Source organism: Mobula birostris, chromosome 12, assembly GCF_030028105.1.
Source record: "Mobula birostris isolate sMobBir1 chromosome 12, sMobBir1.hap1, whole genome shotgun sequence".
Lineage (NCBI taxonomy): Eukaryota > Metazoa > Chordata > Chondrichthyes > Myliobatiformes > Myliobatidae > Mobula > Mobula birostris.
The window spans coordinates 25,722,895-25,736,549 of NC_092381.1; the positions used below are offsets into that span (position 1 = coordinate 25,722,895).

The 13,655-nt window shown below is 42.0% G+C and overlaps 1 protein-coding gene across 5 annotated transcripts in view; it reads left to right on the top strand.

The window, feature by feature from the left end:
- Nucleotides 1–13,655, top strand: part of LOC140205805 (polypyrimidine tract-binding protein 2) — an 82,124-nt gene that overhangs the window by 41,126 nt on the left and 27,343 nt on the right. For all 5 annotated transcript variants that reach the window (XM_072273508.1, XM_072273506.1, XM_072273504.1 and 2 more), the window contains exons 4-5: nucleotides 3,022–3,194; nucleotides 9,317–9,460. In XM_072273508.1, the coding sequence (XP_072129609.1) occupies nucleotides 3,022–3,194; nucleotides 9,317–9,460 (317 nt within the window). The remainder of the gene's footprint in view (nucleotides 1–3,021; nucleotides 3,195–9,316; nucleotides 9,461–13,655) is intronic.

A 13,655-nucleotide genomic window follows, 5' to 3' on the forward strand; every position in this document is an offset into this window, starting at 1 on the left:
ACCATTGATCTACAGAAGTCACAACCATCTTCCTTTGCATTAGGTTAAGGTCTGGCTAATGGAATATTTTCTTTTTAATAGCCATTGACTGCAATTTTGCCAGGGAGTGTTGATGATGCGCTCAATCAATTGTAGGCCGTATCTCGGGTAATGATGAGTTTGAGTACAAAGAGGAAATTAGGAACCTGGTGGCATGGTGCAAAGACAATAACCTATCCCTCAATGTCAGCAAGATGAAGGAATTGGTTGTTGACTTCAGAAGGAGTAGCGAACCGCAATACCCAATTTACATGGTGGTGCGCAAGTGGAACAGGTCAAAAGCTTTAAGTTCCTTGGGGTCAATATCACAAATGACCTGACTTCGTCCAACCAAGCAGAGTCCACTGCCAAAAGGGCCCACCAGCGCCTTTACTTCCTGAGAAAACTAAAGAAATTTGGCCTATCCCCTAAAACCCTCACTAATTTTTATAGATGCACCGTAGAAAGCATTCTTCTAGGGTGCATCACAACCTGGTATAGAAGTTGTCCTGTCCAGGACCAGAAGAAGCTGCAGAAGATCATGAACACGGCGCAGCACATTACATAAACCAATCTTCTGTCCTTGGACTCACTTTATACCACATGCTGTCGGAGCAGTGCTGTCAGGATAATCAAGGACACAACCCACCCAGCCAATACACTTTTCGTCCCTCTTCCCTCCAGGAGAAGGCTCAGGAGCTTGAAGACTCATACGGCCAGATTTGGGAACAGCTTCTTTCCAACTGTGATAAGCCTGCTGAACGGATCTTGACCCGGATCTGGGCCATCCCCTCCAAATATCTGGACCTGCCTCTTGGTTATTTTGCACTACCTTACTTTGCATTTTCTATTTTCTATTTATGATTTATAATTTAAATTTTTAATATTTAATATATATTTGTAATCCAGGGAGCGGGAAGCGCAGAATCAAATATTGCTGTGATGATTGTAGGTTCTAGTATCAATTGTTTGGTGACAATAAAGTATAAAGTATCAAAACAACAGGAATTCTGCAGATGCTGGAAATTCAAGCAACACACATCAAAGTTGCTGGTGAACGCAGCAGGCCAGGCAGCATCTGTAGGAAGAGGTGCATTCGACGTTTCAGGCCGAGACCCTTCGTCAGGACTAACTGAAGGAAGAGTGAGTAAGGGATTTGAAAGTTGGAGGGGGAGGAGGAAATCCAAAATGATAGGAGAAGACAGGAGGGGGAGGGATAGAGCCAAGAGCTGGACAGGTGATAGGCAAAAGGGGATACGAGAGGATCATGGGACAGGAGGTCTGGGAAGAAAGACAGGGGGGTGGGGGACCCAGAGGATGGGCAAGAGGTATATTCAGAGGGACAGAGGGAGAAAAAGGAGAGTGAGAGAAAGAATGTGTGCATAAAAATGAGTAACAGATGGGATACGAGGGGGAGGTGGGGCCTTAACGGAAGTTAGAGAAGTCAATGTTCATGCCATCAGGTTGGAGGCTACCCAGACGGAATATAAGGTGTTGTTCCTCCAACCTGAGTGTGGCTTCATCTTTACAGTAGAGGAGGCCATGGATGGACATGTCAGAATGGGAATGGGATGTGGAAGTAAAATGTGTGGCCACTGGGAGATCCTGCTTTCTCTGGCGGACAGAGCGTAGATGTTCAGCAAAGCGGTCTCCCAGTCTGCGTCGGGTTCGCCAATATATAAAAGGCCACATCGGGAGCACCGGACGCAGTATATCACCCCAGTCGACTCACAGGTGAAGTGTTGCCTCACCTGGAAGGACTGTTTGGGGCCCTGAATGGTGGTAAGGGAGGAAGTGTAAGGGCATGTGTAGCACTTGTTCCGCTTACACGGATAAGTGCCAGGAGGGAGATCAGTGGGGAGGGATGGGGGGGACGAATGGACAAGGGAGTTGTGTAGGGAGCGATCCCTGCGGAATGCAGAGAGGGGGGCGGAGGGAAAGATGTGCTTAGTGGTGGGATCCCGTTGGAAGTGGCAGAAGTTACTTATGCCCAGTATGTTGGAAATAAAACAGTTTAAATTTGTTCTCTTGCGCCACAAATTTTCGACTTTTTAATAGTGAAAATTTATACCATATTGTAGTATGTGTACTAGCTTCTCTGTTCTTTAATCATGAGCATTTGAAATTATTTGACATGTTATTTCTATCCCTTTATGAACAGTTCAAAGTGCATACCCTGAGCAAATTGCTTGTTCATTTGCAGATCAGTAATTTCCCTTATGGTGTAGTGTCTGTACAAAAACCTTGTTCTATGCAAGCTTTGCTTTTGTTTAATCATTTCTTCTTGGAATCACTTCTCTCCCAAGTTTCTCTTTAATCCCTTACTTCATTGGTGAATTACTTTTCTAGGTATATTGATATTTATATTTGAAAGTAGTATGCCTGATGTTGGATAATTTAACCCAGCTTGCATCTTTAACATAAAGAAACAAACATTGTAACTTGCAGTTACCTAGGGTTGCAACATTTGTTTAATTATTGTTTGAGTATTTTCTGCTCATCAGCTTTAAGCAATCTGAGTAAGGTAATGAATCTTATTAAAATTTAATGTAGGCTACCATGTTGTTGGTTATGATATTTTTGAGAGATTTTGTCCAGTTTGAGGACTTTATAAACAATAGTCTGCACTTGTTGATTTTCTGTTTGACATATTTTACATGAATTCAAACTATTATCTATGGTGTTTTCATGTTTACCTCATTATTACAATCTGGCCAACATTTTGTAAGTGTTTTTAGGAAAATAATTGAAAACTTCGCTTCTAAGTTGGTGCCTTCCCCAAAAAATATGGTTTGCAATAATCTTTTCCCCCTGGGCTATGCTATTATGGAACGAATTTTGATTGGACTCTAAACTTTTAAAGTGTAGAAAATTTATTAGAATAGACCATTAATTGTAAATGTAATTATCAGAATTTCTTATAGAAACTAGACACCATTATTTTTTACGCAGAACAAGGTTTTCATTTGATTTTTATACTTGATGTGCATTAATGTTCCACAGCAAATGGGAATGACAGCAAGAAATTTAAAGTTGATGATAAGATGCTCGGAACTCCATCCCGTGTTCTCCATATAAGGAAGCTGCCCACTGAAGTGATGGAAACTGAGGTCATAGCTTTGGGTTTGCCATTTGGAAAAGTTACCAACATTCTGATGCTGAAAGGGAAAAACCAGGTGTGTACATCTTAGACTGATTTCTGCATATGCTTAATTAAAAACAAATACAGCTCCACAGCAGCGGCTGCTTTAGTAAGCTGTAATGCCTAGCTACTACTAAAGTATTCCATTAGATTCAAAAAATCTTTTTAACAATTTAAATTTATTAAAGTGTGTTTTTAATATACTAAACTCTTAAAATCGAGCATACTTAACTTTTTTTCTGTGAGTAGCAGATCTTCTTGACAATTAGATGTTACTCAGTTAACATTATCTCCTCTTTTTTCACACAATACACAGCAGTATTCATTTTTCAATGAATTCAGTGAGTTTAAAGTGAGTGGAAAATAGAACATGGTAAATTTCATCTTGTATGTTTCAGTTGAACAAAAATAAGCTGAAGCATACAAACCAATCTGGACCTCTCTTAAAGCCACATCTTCCTGATCTTCAGATGTCTTTCTAGCCTTGGCCACACATTTGTCTCTCTGTTTGGACTATTGCTATAGAAAAGCTTGCAATAAGAACTCCACTGAGATAGCCAAGAACTCCACTGAGATAGTTAAACTTTCAAGTTTTGAGCTTTCAGACACCAATTATTGGAGTTTTCCTGTATTTCAATATTCTGTTCTGTCTTTCTGTAAAATTGTGGCATTACTGTACACAGTTGAAAGCAGTTCTGGTATGTCTACAGAAATCAGCACAATTATTGTGCTTATATTTATATTAAAAATCATGAATGATTCATAATCTTGAAGAAATGTAATTTATTTGTTTGTATTTCCTTATTCCTTGTTAATACATGTATTCCCAAGGGTTTGCTCATGACAGAGATACCTTTTTATTAACAAATATTAACAAGGAATGATGAAATAAAAATAGGTAAATTATAATTCCTCAAGATTTGCAATCATTCCTATATATGTATGTATATGTATGTGAGTATAATTCAATTCCTCTATAAAAATAACATTGTAAGTATACGACATAGGCAGGAAGAGGGATGAGGTCCTGAAGTGTGAGTTTCGGGAACTAGGCAGAAGACTGAAGAAAAGGACCTCAAGGGTGGCGTTCTCAGGATTACTGCCAGTGCTATGTGATAGTGATGGTAAGAATTTGGAGGAGATGGCAGTTGAATGCGTGGCTGAGGAGTTGGTGCAGGGGGCAGGGTTTTAGATTTTTGGATCATTGGGATCTCTTCTGGGGAATGTGGGACCTGTACAGATTGGATGGTTGCACCTGAACTTGAGGGGGAGCAATATTCTTGCACGTAGGTTTGCTAGTTTGGTTTGAGAGGGTTTGCAAGGGGGATGGGATCCAGAGCGATAGGGTAGTGAAAGAAATGCATGGAGTAAAGCCAGATCTAACATATAGAGAGAGGCTTTGAGGAAAGAGATGCAGAATAAAGGGTGTAAAAGTAGGAAGGCAGAAGGGCTAAAGTGCGTGTACTTCAATGCAAGAAGCATCAGGAACGAAGGTGATGAACTGAGAGCTTGGATACATACATGGAATTATGATGTAGTGGCCATTACAGAGACTTGACGGGCACCAGGGCAGGAATGGATTCTCAATATTCCTGGATTTCAGTGCTTTAAAAGGGATAGATAGGGGGGGGTAAAAGGGGAGGAGGGGTGGCATTACTGGTCAGGGATACTATTACAGCTACAGAAAGGGTGGGTAATGTAGCAGGATCTTCTTTTGAGTCAGTATGGGTAGAAGTCAGGAACAGGAAGGGAGCAGTTACTCTATTGGGAGTATTCTGGTAGCAGCAGAGATACCGAGGAGCAGATTGGGAGGCAGATTTTGGAAGGGTGCAAAAATAACAGGGTTGTTATAATGGGTGACTTTAACTTCCCTAATATTGATTGGCACCTGATTAGTCCCAAGGGTTTGGAAGGGGCAAGTTTAAGTGTGTCCAGGATGGATTCCTGTCACAGTATGTTGACAGGCTGGCTAGGGGGAATGCCATATTAGATCTAGTATTAGGAAACGAACCGGGTTAGGTTACAGATCTCTCAGTGGGTAAGCATCTGGGGATCAGTGACCACCGCTCCCTGGCCTTCAGCATTATCATGGAAAAGGATAGAATCAGAGAGGACAAGAAAATTTTTTACTGGGGAAGGGCAGATTATGAGGCTGCAAGGCTAGAACTTGCGGGTATGAATTGGGATGATGTTTTTGCAGGGAAATGTACTGTGGACATGTGGTCGATGTTTAGAGATCTCTTGCAGGATGTTAGGGATAAATTTGTCCCAGTGAGGAAGATAAAGAATGGTAGGGTGAAGGAATCATAGGTGACAAGTGAGGTGGAAAATCTAGTCAGGTGGAAGAAGGCAACATACATGAGGTTTAGGAAGCAAGGATCAGATGGGTCTGTTGAGGAATTTAGGGTAGCAAGAAAGGAGCTTAAGAGGCTGAGAAGAGCAAGAAGGGGTCATGAGAAGGCCTTGGCGACTAGAGTAAAGGAAAACCCCAAGGCATTCTTCAATTATGTGAAGAACAAAAGGATGACAGGAGTGAAGGTAGGACCGATTAGAGATAAAGGTGGGAAGATGTGCCTGGAGGCTGTGGAAGTGAGCGAGGTCCTCAATGAATACTTCTCTTCTGTATTCACCAATGAGAGGGAACTTGATGATGGTGAGGACAAAGTGAATGAGGTTGATGTTCTGGAGCATGTTGATATTAGGGGAGCGGAGGTGTTGGAGTTGTTAAAATACATTAGGACGGATAAGTCCCCGGGGCCTGATGGAATATTCCCCAGGCTGCTCCACGAGGCGATGGAAGAGATTGCTGAGCCTCTGGCTAGGATCTTTATGTCCTCGTTGTCTACGGGAATGGTACCGGAGGATTGGAGTGAGGCGAATGTTGTCCCCTTGTTCAAAAGAGGTAGTAGGGATAGTCCGGGTGATTATAGACCAGTGAGTCGTATGTCTGTAGTGGGAAAGCTGTTGGAAAAGATTCTTAGAGATAGGATCTGTGGGCATTTAGAGAATCATGGTCTGATAGAGTTCTTTGAGGAGGTGACCAGGCATATAGATGAGGGTAGTGCAGTGGATGTGATCTATATGGATTTTAGTAAGGCATTTGCCAAGGTTCCACATGGTAGGCTTATTCAGAAAGTCGGAAGGTATGGGATCCAGGGAAGTTTGGCCAGGTGGATTCAGAATTGGCTTGCCTGCAGAAGGCAGTGGGTCATGGTGGAGGGAGAACATTCGGATTGGAGGGTTGTGACTAGTGGTGTTCCACAAGGATCAGTTTTGGGACCTCTACTTTTCGTGATTTTTATTAACGACCTAGATGTGGGGGTAGAAGGGTGGGTTGGCAAGTTTGCAGATGACACAGAGGTTGGTGGTGTTGTAGATAGTGTAGAGGATTGTCAAAGATTGCAGAGAGACATTGGTAGGTTGTAGAAGTGGGCTGAGAAGTGGCAGATGGAGTTCACCCCAGAGAAGTGTGAAGTGGTACACTTTGGAAGGACAGACTCCAAGGCAGAGTACAAAGCAAACGGTGGGATACTTGAATAGTGTGGAGGAGCAGAAGGATCTGGGGGTACAAGTCCATAGATCTCTGAAAGTTGCCTCACAGGTAGATAGAGTAGTTAAGAAAGCTTATGGGGTGTTAGCTTTCATAAGTCGAGGGATGGAGTTTAAGAGTCGCGAGGTAATGATGCAGCTCTATAAAACTCTGGTTAGGCACTTGGAGTACTGTGTCTAGTTCTGGTCACCTCACTATAGGAAGGATGTGGAAGCACTGGAAAGGGTACAGAGGAGATTTACCACGATGCTGCCTGGTTTAGAGAATATGGATTATGATCAGAGATTAAGGGAGCTAGGGCTTTACTCTTTGGAGAGAAGGAGGATGAGAGGAGACATGATAGAGATATATAAGATATTAAGAGGAATAGATAGAGTGGACAGCCTGCGCTTCTTCCCCAGAGCGCCACTGCTCAATACAAGGGGACATGGCTTTAAGGTAATGGGTGGGAAGTACAAGGGGGATATTAGAGGAAGATTTTTTACTCAGAGTGGTTGGTGCATGGAATACCCTGCCTGAGTCAGTGGTGGAGGCAGATATAGTAGTGAAATTTAGGAGATTACTAGACAGGTATATGGAGGAATTTAAGGTGGGGGGTTATATGGGAGGCAGGTTTGAGGGTTGGCACAACAATGAGGGCCGGGGGGGCCTGTACTGTACTGTGCTGTACTATTATTCTTTGTTCTGTGTTTTAAATATGTGGCCTACTGTCAAGGGCAAAGCAACACAAAAGATCTTGAAGATGGTTGTTTACAAAGATCAATTGATTTGTTGTACATTTCTCTTTTGCCATTCCTTGTTGATTGGTGTCAATCCCAGGGATTTTCTTGGTGTCCAATAGCATTGTTGTTGGGTAGGCTTAATAGCCAGTAATATTGAAGAATTCTCTCTGTAAGCTAGAAGGTCAAATACATACCCTTTAGTCAATAGTTTCAACATTGTGCAGAAGTTACTAATTATATCAAACAATTTATTTTGATATGTAAAAAATTGTTGGAGTTGGCTTTATTCTCAAGCCTATGTCGTCTGATCACGGCTGATCTGCACCATGTGCATCTTTTGTGCGCTTGCTCCAGCAGCACAGAATTCAGTGGTATTTCAAAGCTTTATCTACTTCTTTTAAGTACCCTCGCAATCTAACTTCCACAGTCCTCCAAGGTAGAGAGTTCTACATGTTCAACCCTCTCCGATATACCTCAGTTTTAAATCACTGCTCCATAATCATCTTCTACAGGCAATCCCCATGTTACAGCTATTTGGGTAATGGTAATTCATCCTCACAGAATTGAAAAATCACTACCCAAGAATCTGAGATAGGGATAAGAATTTGGTCCCTCAGAATACATGTGGAAATAAAAAGTAAATAAAAGGTTCATTTTTTTTCAATGTGTATATGTTGACATATACAAGTTCAAGTTTAATTATCAACCTTGGGTGGGCCACTGAGAGGCCACTGTGTCCAAACATGTTGCGATCTTACCACAAGAACTGAAGTACAAATGATGTGTCTTCACAATATGGAAAACTGTGTATGGACCATTTTCTTGGAAGACACACCCATCACTTTGTAATGCAAGAGTCACCTGTAATGATCTCTACACATTCGACACTTCCTCATTAATAGAAATATCTTGACATCTATCCTGTCACAAGTCCTGGTTATGCGACCATTGACTTCTCTGAAGAGTATTGATAACGTATGGGGTCATCCGTCTTGTAAAGACACTGACCAGAAGAAGGTAATGGCAAACCACTTCTGTAGAAACAATCATGCTCATGAAGAAGATCATGATCATCCATGTCATAAGACGCGACATATAATGATGACCCTGGCATGCTGCCTAGAGGTCATTTTTTTTAAAAATTGCAAATCATGCTTAGTAAATGCATACATTATATAACAGTAATTTTTATCTGATAATTTATAGTGAAGATAATTTGAAAATGGTAATTCATCTGAAAGAGCATGAAATCGCAGCAGAAACCCTTGTCTTTCTACTTTTAACAATCATATCTACACTCAAGTTGTTACTTTTCCTGGTGCAATGGCAGGAAAAAATGGGAGAAAATAAAGTAAAAGGAAGGAATAGTAAATGGAGCTTAACTTGTGATCATATGTTTAAGTGAATTGCTGAAATGGTTAAATGACCCCAAACACGAGGAAATCTGCAGATGCTGGAAATTCAAGCAACACACACAGAATGCTAGTGGAACGCGGCAGGCCAGGCAGCATCTTTAGAAAGAAGCACAGTCGACGTTTCGGGCCGAGACCCTTCCTGACGAAGAGTCTTGGCCTGAAACGTCGACACTGCTTCTTCCTATAGATGCTGCGTTCTACCAGCATTTTGTGTGTGTTGGTTGATTTAATGACCCCATTTATTTTGAAAACTTATGTAATATTGAGACTGTTATGGATATAAAAATAATGAAATGTAATTTGTGTTCTGCATGTGAGGTCAATAGAGCTAGTAACCATTGTCTCTCACAGAATGTATAAATTACGGTTGTAATATGTTCTAGGAATATGCCCAATTGTACTGTTAGAGCTTACTAGTTTTTCTTAAAATTTGCTCATCCTTATTAAGGTGCTTTTTCTGGTCTTCCAGGCTTTTTTGGAAATGGCTTCTGAAGAGGCAGCTATCACTATGGTGAATTATTATACTGCCGTAACTCCTCATGTTCGGAACCAACCTATCTACATTCAGTACTCTAATCATAAGGAGTTGAAGACAGATAATGCTTTAAATCAGGTTTGTTTTCATGAAAATACCAAATCTGTACCTACACTTTATAATTTTCCCTGGACATTTGCATTGATATGTATCGTATGTTTTGGCAGCTGCTACATTCTTAACTTTTGAAATCATGGTAAATTCTAATATTTCAGCATTGATGCTGAAAAATGTATATCTTCCTACCCATAATTTTTTATGTCTTTTATAAAAGCGAAGATGTAGAAAGGATGTTTAATACAAAGGCATACATTTAAGGTGGGAGGGAGTAATTTGAAAGGTGATATGAGGGGCAAATGTTTGACGTAGATTGGTGGATGATGATGCTCTTCTGCCTGCGGTAGTGGTAGAGGCAGATACCTAAAGGATTTTTCAAGAATGTTTAAATAGGCACGTGAACATGAGGAAAGTGGAAGGGTACAGAACTGGTTTAGTTCAAGTTTATTGTCATCTGATTTTACATATCTACAACCAAACAAAGCAGCATTCCTCTGTACCATGGTGCACCTATGCATCTACAGACTATATGTGACACAGCACATAAACCAAAATATTATGATAAATAGGTTAATAAAATATAACTGTTAAGGTGCTTGGAGTGCGCAGTACGTAAACAACTCACTGTCCCAGTGACGAGACCTCCATAGTGGCAGGTCTTTAGTGTCTCCGAGAGGAAAAAAATACTATGATCAGTATTTTTCATTTATAGAAAAGCCGAACAAGACAAGAAATTTCAAAAAGCAAAAGGAAAGCTCTAGTTTTTTCTTTCCTTCCCTTTTTATCTGTGCAGTTAGGACTGTAGAGATGCCAGGCAGGATAGTGCAGTGCTCCTCTTGCATGATGTGGGAAGGCAGTGAGACATCCAGTGTCCCTGACGACTACAACTGTGAGGTGCATCCAGCTGCATCCTCTAAGGAATTGCATTAAGGAGTCGGAGCTGGAACTGGATGAACTCCGGATCATTAGGGAGGCTGAAGGGGTGACAGATAGGACATGTGGAGAGGTAGTTATACGCAAGGTGCAGGACACAGCAAACTGAGTGACAGTCAGGAAGAGGAAAGGTGTTTGCAGAGTACCCTTGTGACGATTCCTTCTCAACAACAGGTTTATCACTTTGGATACTGTTGGGGGGGGTGGTTGTGACTCAGAAGGGAAGGGGGGATAAGAGCAATGCTGTGGTGATAGGGGCCTTATTCGGGGAATGGACAGGAAGTTCTGTGGGTGAGAACGAGATTACCAGATGGTATTTTGCCTCCTGGGTGGCTGGGCCTGGGACATCTCTGGTTGAGTCGTCAGCATCCTTAAAGTGAGAGGGTGATCAGCCAGAGGTCGTCCATGTAGGTCTGTGGAAAAAAAGTATAGTCGACGTTTCAAGCTGAAACCCTTTGACCCAAAACATTGACAGTACACTTTTCCATCGATACTGCCCGGCCTGCTGAATTCCTCTGGTATTTTACATGTGTTAATTTGGAGCGATCTTGGGGTACAAGTTCATAGTTTCCTGAAGTGGCAACGCAAGTGAATATGGTAGTAAATGCCACCTTTCATCAGGGTGTTTTTTTAAATAAAATTTGGGAGGATATGTTGCAGCTTTACAAAACGTATAATTCTTGTTGCCATACTATAGGAAAGATGTTGAGGCTTTGAGGAGAGTGCAGCAGAGCTTCACCAAGATGTTGCCTGGTTTGGAACAAGAAAGCTATAAGGAGACTATGGACAAACTTGGATTGTTTTCTGTGGAGGCAGAAAGGTGACCTGTTACTTTATAAAGTTAGGAGAGGTAGAGATGGTGTATATGGTCAGATTATTTTACTAATGGTGTAATTTCCCAATACAGGTGTCCCCCGCTTTTCGAATGTTCGCTTTACGAAACGTCACTGTTACGAAAGACCTACATTAGTTACCTGTTTTCGCTAACAGAAGGTGTTTTCACTGTTACGAAAAAAGGCAGCGCGCGCCCCGAGCAGCCGCTCTGTCCTGGATTCGGAACGGCATTCTAGCCGGCATTGCTTAAACACGTGCCTGTGAGCAGCCATTAGCAAGATGCGTTCTAAGGTATCGGAAAAGCCTGAACGAGCTCGTAAGGGTGTTACACTTAGCGTAAAACTAGACATAATTAAGCGTTTCGATCATGGTGAACGAAGTAAGGACAAAGTGAGTTTGGCTTGTGGAAGTTGAGGAAGATGATGTTGAAGAGGTTTTGGCATCCCATGACCAAGAACTGATAGATATAGTGCTGATGCAATTGGAAGAGGAAAGGATAACAGTCAAAACCGAATGCAGTAGCGAACGGACCGAAAGTGAAGTCGTCCAGGAACTGAACGTGAAGCAACCGCGTGAGATTTTCGCTGCAAAAATCTCACGCAAGCACTCTCGGCAGAAACACGGCGCAAACGCTCTCCAGTAACCTTTAAGCTATGAAGCTGCCAAATCATACCAAATAATACATAAAAATACACAGCCGATATAAAGTAGAAATATCACTTACGAGAATCAGGAAGACAGCGCCGATTACACTGATGATGTTGTGTTAGGCTGAGTCATCGGAGGTTGGGGCGGTGCAGTGGCCCCCACCCTCTGGGCAGTGAGCTGATACCGATCCATGAAGAATGCAGTGGTCCAGCGGTAGCCAGGATGCACTCAGCACATCTTTAAGAAAAAAGCCAAAATAAACAAGCAATCGGCAATCGCCTCTGATCTGGGCCGACGTTTATGTGCTGGGCGGCACCTAATCCATTAGCTTGTTTATTTCGGCTTTTTTCTTAAAGATGTGCTGGATGCCTCCCGGCTACTGCTGCATTCTCCGCGAATCGGTATCCTTCCGCGGCCCAGGGGTTGGGACCACTGGGGTGGTGGGACACGGTGGGTGTTATCTCATCGTCGATCAGGGCAGGCAGATCATCATCTTCTGTGTCTGCCTGCCTCCATGTCGAAGGTTGAGGTTCGTCGTCTGCTGTGGCTGATGTGGAAGGCTTGAAAAATGACATTGTGCTTGACTGCTTAGCCTCACGTATTTTTCTATTACACAGTTCTTTGTAAGCACTCAAACCATCTTGCAAATATGCCCTAAACCGACGTACCCTTTCAGAATTAAAGTCGTACTTTATCATTGCAGCGAAAATCTCACGCAGTTTCACGTTCAGTTCCTGGATAACTTCACTTTCGGTCCGTTCGCTACTACATTCGGTTTTGATTGTTATCCTTTCCTCTTCCAATTGCATCAGCTTTTCATCTATCAGTTCTTGGTCATGGGATGCCAACCTCTTCAACATCGTCTTCGTCAATTTCCACAAGCTAAACTCACTTGGCACTTCGTTCACCACGATCGAAACGCTTAATTATGTCCAGTTTTACACTAAGTGCAGCACCTTTACGAGTTCTTTTAGGCTTTTCTGATACCTTAGAACTCATCTTGCTAACGGCTGCTCACAGGCACGTGTTTAAGCAGTGCCAGCGAGAATGCCGTTCCGAATCCGGGGGAGAGCGGCTGCTCGCAGTGCGCTGCTCTTTTCGTACTAGTGAAAACACCTTCTGTTAGCGAAAACAGGTAACTAATGTAGGTCTTTCGTAACAGGGAGGTTTTGTAAAGCGAACTTTCGAAAAGCAGGGGACACCTGTATATGTTACTACTATTTTAGGTTTTATGTGTTATTTGGCATGATTTGGTAGGTTATTTTTGGGTCTGCGAATGCTCACAAATTTTTCCCATATAAATTAATGGTAATTGCTTCTTTGCTTTACGACATTCTGGCTTACAAACTGTTTCATAGGAACGTTCTACCTTCAGATGGCGGGGCATGGGTTTAGGTAAGGGAAAGGTTTTAAGGAGATTTTTTTTTGCACAGAAAGCGGTGGGTCCCTGGAATATGTTGTCGGGGGAGGTGTTTGAAATGGATATGACAATGTTTAGGAGGTATACAGGTCAGAGACATGATCAGGTATCGAATAGAAGGATATGGGCCATATGAGCAGCTTGAATTATTTTTGATTAGCATCACTGTCAGCACAGACATGCTACATTGTGGCCTCTTTGTATGCTGTATTGTTTATATGCAGTTTGAATCCCTCTTTTGAAAGTGAAAATAGGAAAGCACTTTAACACAAAATGGAATATTATCATGGATGTCTTAAGGGTCCATAAGGCAACTGTTAATGAAATAGAATTGTATTAAAAAATGAACAGAAGGATAATTAATTGAATGCTATGGGCCAA